The sequence below is a fragment of the Stegastes partitus genome, unplaced genomic scaffold (assembly GCF_000690725.1).
Source record: "Stegastes partitus isolate 25-593 unplaced genomic scaffold, Stegastes_partitus-1.0.2 Scaffold567, whole genome shotgun sequence".
In the NCBI taxonomy this organism is placed as follows: Eukaryota; Metazoa; Chordata; class Actinopteri; family Pomacentridae; genus Stegastes; species Stegastes partitus.
Genome location: NW_007578298.1, coordinates 136,036 through 152,494, shown reverse-complemented (window position 1 = coordinate 152,494; position 16,459 = coordinate 136,036). Strand labels below are relative to the sequence as shown.

The 16,459-nt window shown below is 40.1% G+C and overlaps 1 protein-coding gene across 1 annotated transcript; it reads left to right on the top strand.

Annotated features, from left to right (window-relative positions):
• Window positions 1-15,352, top strand: LOC103362282 (lissencephaly-1 homolog A-like). Its single transcript, XM_008288595.1, has 11 exons — window positions 1-159; window positions 7,501-7,787; window positions 9,127-9,211; window positions 9,305-9,379; window positions 9,718-9,924; window positions 11,186-11,354; window positions 11,896-11,998; window positions 12,181-12,409; window positions 13,503-13,604; window positions 13,691-13,847; window positions 14,019-15,352. Exons 2-11 carry the CDS (start codon window positions 7,756-7,758, stop codon window positions 14,090-14,092), a joined length of 1,233 nt encoding a protein of 410 aa, XP_008286817.1. The 5' UTR covers window positions 1-159; window positions 7,501-7,755; the 3' UTR covers window positions 14,093-15,352.
• Window positions 15,353-16,459: the final 1,107 nt, after the last annotated feature.

Sequence of the window (16,459 nt, the reverse complement as noted above, 5' to 3'; positions counted from 1 at the left end):
CGTTAGCTGGGGCCGGGCGATGCGGTGGTACCAAGAGGAGAAAAATCTGACCGTCCGTGCCGGGTGATGTGAAAAGTCACAATACCACATCAAAACCAGGCTATCCCGTCACATGTTTAGACCGCTCAAGGAGATATGAGAATCGCTATTTGTCAAACGGTAAGTTAATAGTTTATACGTGCGTCTGTGTTTTTGTTTTGACACTTAGAAAGACTTGTTATTTTGACGACGAATTGCCTGCAGTGTCTGCGCTTTCCCGTCTCGATCTCAAAATGGCGGAGAGGCCGAAAGCTAAGCTAAGTGGCAAAGTTGGCGTTCACAAGAGCATCGACTTAGACACCGGACGTTATGGTAGTCTCACGGTGATATTAATCAATTTAACTCAACGTGATTGTGATTTTCAAACCGTTTCTGCTCTTCTCGGTCAGCGCAGGACTTGTACGGAGGTAGTTGTTGTGAAGCCTAGCAGGACATTTGGCTAACGTTAGCTACGCCTATTTATGGAAGTTCAGTAGGGATGAGCTAACGTGGTATGTTAGCCGGCTAAGCTAAGTTAGGTGCTGTCTGCCTGCTGCCATATTTTTCACAGCCCGGTGCAAGTGTTCTGATGTTGCTACAAAATGCACAAATCAAATTTTACATTTGAATCGTTGGACTTGGTTGTTCTGGATACTTTATAATTTGTATGAATAAGGTTGTATTGCAACGATCAAACCAGTGTTGTCTTGTACTGGGAACATCCCCACAACGTTAATAAAACTTGGGTTACCTATCCCATTCGCATGTACATTTAACAGGTAAATACCATTTTATTTTCAACAAGGTGCTATCTCATTTAACTCCTTTCTGGTGTAGACAAACGCCCTTGTTTGTTTTGACATGGTGATTGTGTGATTGTATAAATATAGTGGGCTCGAACTGACAGCTCCAGTTAACGTTATCTTGCTAAGCTAACGTTAGCTGGAAAGGGCGTTGCTGAGCCATTGCTGCAACTTTGCCCTTGTGGCCATAGAGGCTTAGATAGACGTCACCCGAGCCACATTTTGAACTGAGATATGTTCTCTAAAAAATAAAGCTGTCTTTAGGTAGCTGGGTTGTTTTCGTACATACTGCAATTCAGGTTCTGGGATTTGCAATCAGGGTGGAGACTAAGGATCGCTGCAAAATATTGACAATGAACAAGGCTGTGCAGATTTCACTTGAGATGCACAGAACTGTCTGAAGTGAACAGAATTTTGCTAATTGGCAGCCTAGTAATCGCCAAGCAGCTAATATTACACAGCAGTAAATGTGAAGGCCCATGTCTGTAAAATTGGCTGCCAACCTTTCAGGGTGTAAAGATATTTCATATGCCCAATTTACTCCAGCATCTCAATGTTTTCAAATGCAATAAGTTGGTGTTGTTGAAAGTGCATTTTAAGTCTGCTATATTTTCACGTCTTCCTACTTATCTGTTTCTCCCCCATTTGAGAATAACTGTACTTATTAAAGTATGTTCTAAATTAAGGGATATATATGGTAAAGATGTATGGTAATTTGTGCTGAGATTCTGTCACAGATCTTTTTCATTCTCTGTCACATTTAAATCCTAACCGCTGGCACTGATAACACTTGAATTAAGATTTATATAAAGTCTGAGTAACTTTTAAACTAAGTTTTTTAATTCATGTCACAAATTTACATCTTAGGAGACGGCATTGATTAGGAAATATATAACAGAATATTATAGACCAGTTAAGTGAAACAATCTGGTTTGTCATGATGTTTGATTTGTATGCAAACATTGCCTAGTGGCTTACTTTGTGCTAGCAGGGACTTGTTTGGCCTGAAGGTCACCCATAAGGAGGGGCATTGCTTTGCAGCTTGACACAAACAGAGCATGGTGACTGAAAGGGTGATATGTAATGATTTTGAAAGGTTCATTGTCCTGTTGTCTTCTCTGGATTACAGTGATTATCGCTTCTTAATTCAGTGATATTGTTTTGCCTTGATGATCTGTTCATAAAAGTGAGTCAGGACATGTCTACCCTAAGGCTCTACCTGTAATCATGATGTCAAAACGGTAGTTCCACCCAACAGCTGAAACTATTGTTTAGATTACCAGCATATATTGAATTGTTTATTGATCTTCAAGCAAGTAAAGTGAGACAAGCCCAATGAGAAATTAGTTGATTAATCGATTGTGTAAGTCTATTATCAACTAAGAATGACAATTCTTCTCTTGTTGCATCTTCTTTCGTGTGAGAATTTGCTCCTTTTCCCTGTTTTACAATGTATCATTGCAAATTTTATGTTAGGGATTTGGACTGCTAATGAAGACAATAACACAAGGAAATTTGAAGAATTTGCCAGGGCTTCTTGGAAACTGGAATGGACATTTTGAAAATTTAAAGGTGACTTGAGATTGAACGTGATCGTTAGTTTTTATGGATTTAGTATCCATTTTATATTACCATAGCCTAAAATGACCACTTGAGCAGTTAAAGCACCCAAGCAGGTATTCAGTATAACATGACATGAAAATTCAAAAACAGATTTTCATAGTCCACTGTCATGATCAAAAATCCATGGGGAGAGCATGGAAGATGCAGTCAAATTGTCTTCATGTTGTTTAATGATCGCATCAATACATTTGCAAATGAATATCAACATAGTTTTAGAGAATCATGCATTTCTATGAGGTTCATTTTGAGAGTGAGGCCAAATCTGTGCCACACCTGTACATGTTGCTTGTTTAACTGAGCATGACTCTGTGTTTGAGTCAGAAAGACAAGATGAGGCATTGATGACGTCATAGTCTGTTATTGTAGCATAATGGGAGCTAAGTCAAGTCATCTGTTCACATTTTTACATTTCGTGGAAGGAATATGGTGTAGTAACATTTTGTAGCTCTTTAAAGAGCAGGAAGGGCACAAACTTGTTACGGTTGTGTTGTGTTTATGAGTGGTTGCAGAGAGATTGGAGGCTGCTCTGTCTCAATTTTCCTCACTGGCAGCCAAATTAAATCTTGTCATTGTAATGTGTATGGTCTCAGTAACCACCACATGCATGTAGCTTACGGCAGGGTGATATGGCCAAAAAATTTATCACGATATAAATGAAAAAATTTTCCGATAACGATATAACTGACGATATAATTGATGCTAGACAAAATACTTCAAAACTGCACAACTTTTTTGATGCAAATCAAAAAGAAGAACAATTTCTTTTCCATTTAGCAAGCAACTGTTTTTGATGTGCATTAAAGCTATATTGTACCAAAATCAATAGTGCATAAGTTGTAAATTGTTTGCTGACAATTTGTTTATTCATAAGGCATTTCAAATGGAAATGGGCTTACAAATCCTGAGCATAACAATGCATAGTATCCACAAAAGTAAAGTAGAGTTGCTTTGCAACATAAAACTTTGCAGCCAGGTTCTTTGGTCTCATCACCACGTCAGCTGAGGGGGTGTATAGCGTGGGTGAATATTCGGACTGACGGGGTGGAAGTGGGCGGGACGCACAGGCAGTACTTGACTGCTAATGCCAGTTTAGGATAGCGGTCACAGTTCTGTTGCCACCATTGGGTGGTTGCGGCGGCAGCGGGGGGAGAGGGTAGCGGCGGGTGGCGGGGAATATTCGGATCTCAAAATTGCTATGTCGACACCACCACAATGACTGAATGTTCTGATATACACTGCATTTGCCCTCCTCCTTGTGCGCTGTCATGCTTCTCGCTTCATGTGCATTTGACAGGACAAAAACAATGACACTGTGCATGAGTGTTTCATTCAAATTTTATCACGATATTTCAATTTCGTATCATTCCCTAACATTACACTGGTATTACTGTGCACGGTATGATAAGGCCCAGCCTTAATGTAGCTGGTCTAATATTTAGATAAGATTGTCTATCTATAAATCATTATTGTTAACATTTAAAAAGAAACATAATTGAAGCCTCTATCAAAAATCACATTGTATATTATGTTGAAGTTGGCTTTTATTTTTTTATTTTTATTTTCCATCTATTTTAATTGTTTGTTCGTTCGAAATAAAGAAAGAAGAAGAAGAAATAATGAAATTGATTATCAATGCAATGAACAGGAAAGAGGACAATAATATGACACAATCATATTATCCCAATGTGAATCTGCAGAAAGTCAAATTCTGAGACTTGATTATGTCACTCCACTGAGTATCTTTGGCTTCATGTTTTCAGTGTCTTTCAAGAACTAGACGCATCATTACCTTTGCAGAACCATGAATTAGTCATAACATCTCGTTTTTCTGTAGTTTGTCTTGAAATGGTAAGTTGAAGTGTAGTTTTTCAAATGTTTTTTAAATCGTTCATTGTCATCTGCTGCCTGCAGCTGGCCTGGATCTTTAATTGCTGGATCTTTTCCATAGCTTTGTGCTTGTGGACAGTCATCAGGCTATTTAAATTGTGTCCTTGAATGAGCACTGAATATTTATGAGTGGGGATTTATATCAAACTCATTTCAATTGATTTTTAGCCACATATCTATGAAACTAACCTCTGTTGTACTGCATACAGACAATCACTACTTCAGAATGTGATACCATAAAGAACTTAGAGCTGCAGAATGTTGTGGATTTAGGAATCTGTGAATGCTACTTATCAGTCCCTGAAGTGGTTCTTTGAGCACTAGTTTGTTATGTTTTTGAACTGTCTTACTACAACAGTTGCCATATTGTTTTCCTTATCTGACAATTTATGATCCAACTGCCTTTTTGTTGCTAAGCTAAGGCTCTGATTACAAATATTTTTAAAAATGATTTATTGATGTATTTCTAAGTGAAAGTTGTCCAAGTATGTTTGATTTACAGCCAAAATGTATTCTGATTAAAGTGATGACGAAACAAAACAAAAAAAGACTCACAAATCGTCACATTTGCTTAAAGAATGAATTGAACAAATATTTAGTTATTGTTCTGCCAATGAACTGTTGTTATCACTATTCTAAGGTTGAACTAGGCTTTACGTTTTTTGCCAAAAATAATAGTCAAAATATTTTTGATCAGTATTGGCATCACAAATAATTTATCATGATTATTCATTGATTTTAGGAAGAAAATCTTGTTTCCGCACTTTAAAAAGAAAATAAATTAAGCACTGTTTTCACCTCCATATGATGTTACACTCCTTTTAGCAGTTTACATCAAAATAAGGCCTAAAATAAGTTTCTTCATCTGAATTTGGTGCATCTCCTAGAGGCAAAATATAAATGAAATTTTACCCAAAACACTGGATTTGCTGAACTTGCATTTAGTGATGATACTAAAGCTACCATGGTCCCTGAACTCCTCGCATGCAGGTAACACTAGATGCTAGTTAGTCAGTTGGGCACAGAAAAGCCTTTTGTCTCCCCACTAAGTTACTGCAGCACAGCAGCTCAGACAGATGTGTGACCAAACAGTTATTTAAAATAGTGAAATACGATGTTGTAATATAAGATTTACCTAAGTTGAAACCAAGCAAGTTTATCTACATGAGCCGTTTACTGTTATTAGAGATCCATATGTGCAGTGTTTTCAATGAATAGAGAACGCATTTTTAATGTCAGTTTTGCAATTGATCATGTTAATTGAATTTTGGGAGGCCAAAATCGTGATCATGATTAATATTTAATGAATTGAGCAGCTATAGGTTCAGTTTCTATCTTTTGAAGCTGAAATCCAGACCACCTAATCTGTGATGTTATCAAAGGGCACTATCTTGGATGACAGAGCTCAAGTTTGTGACTTTATAAAGAGAAAATTAACTTACGTTATTGGTTTTAAAAACCTAAGCAAAAATGTAATTTGTAATGTAATTTTTTACGAGGAACTAACTAAAATGGTCTCCAGACATGAATAGTTTCATTTGCAAAGCAGTCGTTGTATTTCAGAGAAATGGACTTCTTGTTCAAATGATTACAAGGGTTGTAAACAAATCCCCTCCATATTATTTTCTCTTGATAAGCCTGATTCGCAGACAGGACCTTGAACCCTTTTTCTTAATTTATGGCTCTGACCATGTTCCCTGTGTTCAGTACAGAACTTAGATAACTAACCATTTGTCTTTCAGTGTAATAACTTGAGGACTCTTGCAAGACTTGGAAAATACTGTATAATAACAGAAATCCGGTCTCGCGCTATCACATTTGTTTGTATCATATTGGACAACCCTTTATCTATGTGTCCCCTTATAACATGTCTTGCTTGCTATTACAGTGGTGGTACACTTAGGGAGTCTCAGGCAGGTGCAAAAGCTACAGAGATTGTCTTGGTTACGTAATAGTTTGGAGGTGGGTCTGTTTGGTCAAATGGCTATTTTTGAACCACACTGAGATTTCAGCTCAGTTAAAATCACTTGCTCTGCCCAGACGTCTCAATCACTCATTATGTTTGCAGAACAGAGGACTTCTTTCACACTTCTGTTGTGTCCCTGTTAGTTTGTATAGAAATATGTACAAGGAAATAGTATGACAAGTTTCCAATGAGGCATCATTCAATCTTTTGCTTTCTCGAAGCAGTCTGGATGGTGAAATGGGATAGAACAATATGCCAGACAATGATACAGACAAGGGCAGCTTGCTGTTAAGGTCCTCTCTCCATGTCTGGGGTTAATCCTGTTAGCCACCGTCCAGTCCCTTCTTTACATTGCACTGTCAGCTGTATGGAGGACTTGTGGTCTGTATCACTTAGAAACACCCACACACACACACACACACACACACACACACACACAGTCTAGGTTGTCTGGTCTAGCCGCTAAGCAGCTTAGTGCTATTGTGGCCCCAGGTGCCAGCAGTGTTGAAGCTCAAGAAGTGAATACTCTTATTAGCTTCGCAATCACTTGGTGGTGTGTTTTGATTTTTCAGCATGTTGATCTTTGCCCCTGTATTGTTATGATTACATTGTTCTACAATTCAGAATAAAGCTAGAAACAAGAAAAAACAGTGAAAGCTAGCCTTTGTCTGGCCCACTAAGCATTGCGTATTTGATAAGAGGAATGGTACAAAGTCGTACAGGAAGATCAGCAGAATCAGCTGCTGCATTTTAATAATGATCCTTTGGTTATGCAACATCCAAAGGTTTACCTCAAGTGTACACAAGGTAGAGAATTGCTCGTCTGGTTGTAAATGAATAATTTTTCTCGGTATCTATGGAAATTAATGCAATATGATAACGTCTGTGAAGGGTCTGAAGATGCATACATAGGTACATAAATAAACAGGAGGGTAATGAAAGCACCCCTATGATGATATTTTTCATATTACTTTCCAGCATAGTGAAATGACACATTGTTCTTTCCTCTTTGCTGTAGTTCCAACCTTATCAAAACTGAACCTGTACTTTGATTTTTGTATCCATCCTCAAGTGCATTTAATGAAAAGAGTACAATAGAAAACTTCTAGTGCCAAAATACATGGTATTCCTTCTGACCATTAGCTGTGTAATTTTTCCAGTTGTTTTAAACCTCTTCTCTCTCCCTTCTCCTCTATTCATCAGGTGATGGGCACGTCTGATCAGTGAGTGCGATCTGGGCCATTGTGACTACTCGTAGAGCTTCATCCTGACAGTTGGTTGACAGCAGTATCTACAGATCACCTCCCTCTGCGTGGCACACTTTTTGCCACTACTGAGCCTCCAAAGGAAAAACATCACTGTGGGATCACACACCTCAGCCCCGCACACTTCCCAGCCAGACTCCCCCCCGCATCACCTCGTCCTCACCTCCCCGAGAGGGAGAGAACAGCAGCCGCCATGGTGCTGTCACAGAGACAAAGAGATGAACTGTGAGTGCCCTGATGTAATATGTGGGAATGCAGGCTCTTATACATGCAAACAAGAGCAGACATGTATACTACCGCATGTGACGTGTTCATGAAGAGAAATGTTTGCATTAAAAGTGGACATACATGCAGGGTTTTCCAGCAACAACTTGAAGTTTAGCCACAAGCACTGATGTACACCACACGGTGTCCCCCTTCTGATAGACAGCTCTGGAATATGTTCAGCTGTTTGTGACAAGTCATCCAGAAGATGTTTAATGCAGATGTTGTGAGAAAGTGCATTCCTTTACAAGAATGTGTAATCAGTGGTGAAATGTGAAGAGATGTGAGCTTCAAGGTGCTTCACTTGATAGCTACTTAGTGAATATTTCATAACCCACATGACAGGAGCAAAGAAGCGAGGGGGATGGGTAAGGAGGAGGAACTTAACAAAGTGATGCCTGGTTAATGTGAGCAGCTTTGTGCTGTAGTAACTGCCTGGCTGATCATACGGTATGCCCCCTAGTTCAGTACATGCCAGGTCAGACAGCACAAAAGCGTAGATATTCGGGCATCATATAGTGGGGTAACCACTGACAGTCAAGACAATGTGGACTGTTTATGTTCTGAGGAGTTTAATTAGGGTAAATCTGTGGAAATGCTGCTGCCAGGATGGCCTAATGTTTAAAGTTTATAACAGACAGTTGAATCAGGGTTACAATTATCAGTCTTTCAAAGAAGCCCCGAAGCTGCAGCCTAAATTTAGCACCGTTACTCATGAAATATTCACCCTTCATCTCTTAAAAGAGCTGTTCCACTCATTTATATAACTGTGTGTCTGTACGTCTGTGTGTGAGTCTATATGTGTGTTTGAGCTTGTGTTTCCATGTGCTTGTGGGTTGCCCTCTTTCTGCGTCGTCCTCACTAAGTGTTCAGTCCTCTCTTTGTGGCCAGTCTCTGGTTTCCATAGCAGCACAAAACACAGTTTCCCAGTGATTTGGTCCGTACGTTTTGTTTTCCTCAATGAAGGGTTGTAATTTCCTTTGGCACCTGCTCAAATAGACTGACATTTAAGGTGGAACTGTGAAACTTGAATCCTATTGCTCCCATCTGTTAGTCAGGGTGTGGTCTCCCCTCTTTTAAGGAGGAACTCACATTTCTGTTAAGGTGGAGCTAAAATGTAATAAATTGACATCACTTTGACTTTGTTGTTATGTAACTCATTTATGTCATAATCCAATTAAATTACACCCGTATTGGTCACTAAAGATTTGCAGCTGGTATATGTTTGCATCGAGAGGAACTAATCTCTAATTAGTGATGAGACATTTCAAAAACATTTTTTTTGTTTTCTTCTTGCCAGAAACCGAGCTATAGCTGACTATCTTCGTTCCAATGGATACGAGGAGGCCTATTCCACCTTCAAGAAAGAAGCAGAGTTAGATATGGTAAAGACAAGGATGCACAAAATACCGTACATGTGTTTTTACAAAGAGAAACGTGGGTCCTTTTCTCAGTGTCACTGTCTTTTCTGTTTGTAGAATGAAGAGGTAGATAAGAAGTATGCAGGGCTTTTGGAAAAGAAGTGGACCTCAGTTATCAGATTACAGAAGAAGGTAAGGAATGCTTGTTTACTTGCTGATAGCATGTTTAAAACTTGTCTAAGATGTTTGATATGTACTGTACATTGCACATGTCTACGTCAGAGTAGATTTGCTCTCATGCAGTGTAGCGGCCATGTCGTGGGCGATATGTAGTGCTAAAAATGTAAATACAGAAACCAAATTGTTTCATTGACTTACTTTGAACTCTAATCGAACAGGTGGACAGCAGGACAATATAAAACTGATACCTGTCTGAATCAAATGAGATTTGTATTTTTCAATCGGAGAAACATTTGGTTGTGAGAGTTTCTAGACCTCTGATTTCTCTTCGACTTGCTGCTTCACTTCAGGTGATGGAGTTGGAATCAAAGTTGAATGAGGCGAAGGAGGAGATGACACATGGAGGACCTGTGGGTCAGAAGAGAGACCCCAAAGAGTGGATCCCCCGTCCCCCAGAGAGATACGCCCTGAGTGGACACCGTGCTCCAGTCACGCGTGTCATATTCCACCCTGTGTTTTCTGTCATGGTCACAGCCTCTGAGGATGCTACCATCAAGGTGGGTACCTGTGTTTACAGACAGGGTTTGCATGTAGCGCTGCCAGTTTATTAGGTACAGTTGGCTACAATATAATAATGAGCTGCTCAACAATCCTAACTGCATGGAAGTAATAATAATCAATTAATCCTGAAACTGTAGGAGATAGCAAAAATATTAGAAACACCATTTAGTCTAATGCAATATGATCCATACCACTACAGCCTCCAAAAGGAGAGGAGTTAAATTGATACCTGACTAACACAGATTAAACAGACATATTTATTGCGGGTGTTTTTGTATGAGATTACATTACATTTAACTTGGTGTATCTGCTATACACTGTACTGCAATACACTGGGTAAAATGCTCTTTTTCAGCGAATCAGTGTTAAGAATTACCAGCAGTATCACACTGATAAATTATGCATTTATTTGTCCATCACAAAGTATTGTGTGTACTGTAAGGGATGTCGATAGCTCTTTTTTATCTCTGTTATCATAATGTAATATCTCTGAGCTGTCTTTTCTGAAATGCGTACCGAAAATGTGTGTCTAGCAGGAATATTAAAGCACAGTGACTGCTACGTGCAGGAGCATTTATAAGCAAAATCAGTGAGTGTTGCAGCACACCACAACATATCCTCTGCAGCTCTGACCCTTTAGATCAAAGCTGTACTGCGGATCTGAGGCTGCTCTCCCTTTTTATCCTTCTGCTTCAACACACTTTCCCCCCCTTCTGCCTCCTCCCTTTATCCTCCTCCTCCCTCCCTGCTTCCCTTGCCTCCTCACTCTTTCTTTTTTCTGCTTTGTCACTGCTCATCTGTGTGGAGATGGGCTGATGCTTGTGTTGTCAGAGGCAACACTCCCAGAGCACAGCACCTTGGGAAATATGCAAATCTGTTTCTCTTTCAAGCCCCTCTTCTGCTTTCAGCCTTTTTATTGATTAAACAAGTAAACAGTGTCGGCGTACTGTTTGATTCATATGTGTTTGACTTAAATTTGCTTTATTTTGTATGTTTGAAGAGTTTTTCTTGCAAGTTGGTCAAATTTCAGTATTTATATTTCAATAGAATGTCAAAACTCATCGTGTAACCTGCATCTCATCAAGCTACCTGAATCTATTACAAAATTAAGACATGATGAATTTGTGCCTTTTTGTTGTGTCACAAGACAATTTTACCCGTTTCATCAATTTCATATTAAAATGGGATTTTGTTGTTTTGTTCTGCTTGATAAATGATACCCAAGTACCCTTTTAACAGCTGACTGTGTAATTTCAGGTGTGGGACTATGAGGCAGGGGACTTTGAGCGAACCCTCAAAGGCCACACAGACTCTGTGCAGGACATCTCCTTTGACCAGACGGGAAAGCTGCTGGCTTCATGTTCAGCTGACATGAGCATCAAACTTTGGGACTTTCAGGGGTTTGAGTGCATCCGAACAATGCATGGTAAGTAATATTTACAGTAATGACAATAGCTACAGTAGAGGAGCACTTTTAGAAGCGGTGAATCTAATACAGTAACAGCCTTTGCTGTATGCAGTCTAATTTTGAAATATTATAGTATTCTGAAAATGGACACAGTAAATACTGTAAATGGGTTTGCAAGTGTTGTGGTTGTACATCAACAAAGGTAATCTTTGTTTAGAGTACATGATGATTATATGACATACAATTCAAGCAAAGCCTGCTGTTTATTGTGCAGCTCTCGCCTTAAGAGACCCAATTAAATTTTTGGAAGACCTGCTTCACTAGAATTGATCTTAACAAGACCATGTGCATGACTGATTCTGACTCTGGCTTGCACTTTCATGTGGATTATTTTCTTCTTTTTTGAAAATGAACTCAAAGGTTTTTTTTTTTTAATGAAGGGTTTGTCTGATTTTAGATGTTCTTGGACACTTAGTTGAGACACATCTGGTGTGGTGTTTAAACTGTTGACGTGATTTTAGACCAGCTACACAACTAAACTCTTGACTCTGTCATCTAGGCCACGATCACAATGTGTCGTCTGTAGCCATCATGCCAAATGGTGACCACATAGTGTCTGCCTCCAGAGACAAGACCATCAAGATGTGGGAGGTGGCTACTGGGTAAGTTAGGGGGAGCCTTTTCTTTACTGTCGTTGTCACAGACTCAAGGGAGACTTACACTGATGTAGTTTTACACTTTGCACATTATTTTGTTTTCCATGTTACATTTTTTTTATCTTTGTTTCAATGATCTTAACTTTATCCCTGAAAGTATTGAAACTGTTGAAACTCTCCATCGGCAGGTACTGTGTGAAGACATTTACAGGCCATAGGGAGTGGGTGAGGATGGTGCGTCCCAATCAGGATGGCTCGTTGATCGCTAGCTGCTCCAACGATCAGACAGTGCGTGTCTGGGTGGTCGCCTCTAAGGAGTGCAAAGCTGAGTTGCGGGAACATGAACATGTGGTAGAGTGTATCGCCTGGGCTCCCGACAGTGCTCACCCCACCATCCTGGAAGCTACAGGCTCAGAGGTAATTACGGCTGCTGCAGCTTCTGACATTTACTTCTAGAGGATGTTTATTCATGTGGGGTTCAGCTGCAGGGTTTCCCACAGTTGTTTATAGAAGAGACAGACCATGTCCTCTGAATTATTAGCTGCCTCATTAGAAACACTTTTATTCAAAAAGTGATTTGGTGTCTTAGTTCCCCAAGGTGTTAAAAAATGAACTGATCAGGTTTGCATGTCACGTTTCCTTTCCAGTAATTAAAGCAGAATATCACTACGTTGAGTAAAAGCCACTTTTACAGGGTTTTTTTTGTCACACACAGTTGGACATGTGTGAAAAAACTTAGCACATTTATATTTATCTGCATCGTGTGACATATTTAAAAACATGAAATTGACATATCTGCATCGATATTTGTCGCTCAGTTAGCGGATGTGCTACCTGCTCTATGAGGCTGTGCTTACAGGTAGCAGAGTGTTGAACTAAGTGGTAATATCGGTATGTTAACGGTTTTGCAAATGACGATACTAATATGCATTTGTTTACAGTCTCAGTTTAGCATGCTAATAATTGCTAATTAGCATAAATACAAAGTACATCTTAGGCTAATGGGAATCTCATTAGTTTTGTGAATATTTGGATAAATTGTTAAGGAGTTCATTCAGACCTACCCACAGACCAAAACTGTCATATCTACATATGTACTGCTAGCGTGTTCGAAAATTACGGCCTCATATCTAAGAAGGCATATTTTCCATGACATAACTGCATTACAACATTTTTCCTCGGCAGGGACTTTTGGGGTTTTAGCGCTGCCCAAAGTTTTTGATGCATTTTAGGACTGGAAGATTTTTTTTGTGCTCATAAAGGTGACAGAACCTCCAGTAACAACTGTTTGTCGCTGTTTTGGCGCACTCCGAGTTCACATCGAGGCTGAGGCTGATGATCCATCGCAATGAAAACAGAAAGACTGAAAAAGCCAATTACATCGCTGTTCTGTAAATGTTCACACTTTCTTGCGGTAGCCCCTAACTCCAGCAGTGGAAGGTCACCCATTGTTGTCTTTCATGTAACCAAACACTGTTTCTCATGTCTTCCCTGTGTCTCTGTTTTTCAGAGTAAGAAGAGTGGAAAGCCTGGCCCCTTCCTTCTCTCTGGCTCCAGAGATAAAACAATTAAGATGTGGGACGTCAGCATTGGGATCTGCCTTATGACTCTGGTGAGTCGGATAAGTGATGGTTTATATGACTGTATGTTATGCTTGTAAGTGAGGGGTGTGGTGGATAATCAGATTTGTGTCTTTAGGTGGGACATGACAACTGGGTGCGTGGGGTATTGGTTCATCCTGGAGGAAGATTCATAGTGAGCTGTGCTGATGACAAAACCATTAGGATCTGGGACTACAAGAACAAACGCTGCATGAAGACCTTGAGTGCCCATGAACACTTTGTTACCTCTCTGGGTAAGACACTGTTTGTTTACTTTGCATTCTTTGCTTCTCAAATGTCCAGCATGAGATTAACCTGTACAAACACAGGACAGAAGTGTTTGTCTTGTATTTCAGATTAAAGTTATTTCAGCCTTGTGGTGAACTTGATGCATCTACTTGAACACATTTTTACTTCTATTGCAGATTTCCACAAGACTGCTCCCTACGTGGTGACAGGCAGTGTCGATCAGACAGTCAAAGTCTGGGAGTGCCGCTGAGACTTCCTTCATCTCTTGCCCTGTCCTGGTCCCCTGCCTCCCTCGCCCCCCCTAACTCCAAAAGCCCCTTCCAGCCCTCTCCTATATCCTCTTCCCTCTGTTCTGACACCCAGCTCAGCCCCTCACCTCTCGCACTCCAAACCATAGTTGACCAAGACGCTTTACCTTCTCCCTGTCCCTCCTCTCCTGGCTCCCCTCTCCCTCCCTCCTCCCCTACATTGGTCCAGCCCTATTAAGATGACTATTGTCCTTTTGTGTAAATTATTCTGGATGTAGGGTACGCTTAATAAATGTCACGCAATCTCTGACACATAAACACACTCAAAAAGATAAGAAGTATCCTTGCATGGTGAATCCAACAAAAAAATTCTATACTGTTAAATTTGCAAATTTGCATACTGTTGTCATGACTTCCCGTCGGGTCAAAGGGTAAATATTTGTGTGCTGGCGCAGGCGGATTCTGGTGAACTGACAGTGCACGAAAACCAATGGCACCCCTTTATTGAAGGGGTTTAGGTTTTGTTTAGTTTTGTTTTACTCCATGCCTCCATTGTTGTGGTCTGTCACTGCGTGGTTGGTGATAGAGAAGGTGTGAGGAAGGTAAGCATAAAAGATTGAGGAAAAAGTGGAAGCTGTCCAGGAGAAAATGATAAGAAGCTGAAGAAGAAAAACGAAGCAGGACGCAGCTCCATAGTTGAATCACACGAGGTTTCGTGAGTGAGTGCACGTGTACATGTGTGTATACACGTTGTGTGAGTGTGTGTGTGTGTGTTTGTATATTATGACAGGAGAATCTCTCCATTGTCTCTGCTCTGATGGTCAGAGAAGAGAAAGGAGGCAAAGCTTCTCACCCACTGTGTTCATTCATACTACTTCCATCTCTTTTAACAAACTTGCTTTCTAGTAGACACTCACAGGACCTTAATGATCCATAAGCTGCTGAGAGCACAGGCACACGCCCCATAGCAAAAGTGTGTTTTACAGAGGAAAAAGTCGGCTCACCTTTAATGAGGTTTGTGTGTGTGTATGTCGCCCCAGAGAATCGCCCAGTGCCCTCTTGCTCGCTATCTCTGCCTTGTTAACCCAATGAGGGCTCCCTCACACGGGATTTTCATTCTGCTTTCTGTGGTCTCACTGCTCTCTTTACACACACATACACATACACTCACAAATGCACATACACGCACAGTAAAAGTTGTGTATCAATATATCTGGATGTCATTGTTTGCAACATAATGAAATAAAATTCTGTAAATATAACTTATCTATTTGTGTTCTTTCTTTGAGGAAAGGAGATGAAAGAAAAACTTCAGGGAGTCGGACAGGATTTACTGCTTCAGAGTTTCATAGTGAGGTCAGATTCTGCAGCACACCATCCAGGTCATTCCACGTTAGAGTTATTAAATGTACCTGTTGTACAAGCAGGGACAAACACAGCAGCAATATAGTTAGGCCAGCTGTATTGTGCTGTGTTTCTCTGAATACTCATAATCTGATGAAGGCTGAAGAAGTCTGCATGTCAAAGTAAAAGATCCTCTTAACTCTTTTACTCAAATGCATTTTATTGTAATTAGGCTGCATTTAAATGCTACCTTGCTTGGTACCCACTTTTCATTTACCTGTGTTGAAACTGATTTGGCGCACCAGCAATAACAGTTAAAGCTGATCACGGACATAAACACAAGCTCAGTCGTAAACATGAAATTGAAATAGCAGCAGCTGCAATTGTGATCCTTTGGCTACAATTAGCAGAAGGCTAAAACTATTTACACATTCAGCATAGCCACTCATTGCCAGCTTTATTGGTGCATCTATCTACACAACTTTACCAGTCACTACAGCACATTTGATATTATGGGAAAATGACATCAGCAGCCTTCCTGTCCAGGGGAAGAACCTCAGGCTCAGTATAGGACTTACTGAACATGACTCCAGTTCAGTGAGTACGCTTGTTGCCAGTATTGATGCATGTTTACTGCTCCTATTTTCAGATTCTCTTTTTGATAAATCTGTCTCCCTTTTTTTTTTTAGTTGCTTTTCAGTGTAGGCAGTTCTTGGGAATAGCAACTTTTCCTGCACGATTTTCCGCCACTGAATCAGGCTTTTCAGCATCACAATAGGAAGAAAGTGTGATTGGCCAGAGTTCCCCAGCATGGGCTACATTTTCTAAAGCCTGCAAACAGCCATAAGGAGGTGCAGAAGTCTCGTTTCCTCTTAGACTTCTTGAATTACAATATGCTGAAAAGTTAATGTGGAATTGTTAACCACTGGCGCCACAAAATCTCTACTCAAATCAATACTTAACCAATGTTGGCATTGGTTAAGTATTGTACCATATGGTAGAATCAGAAAAATATAATTTGGGGA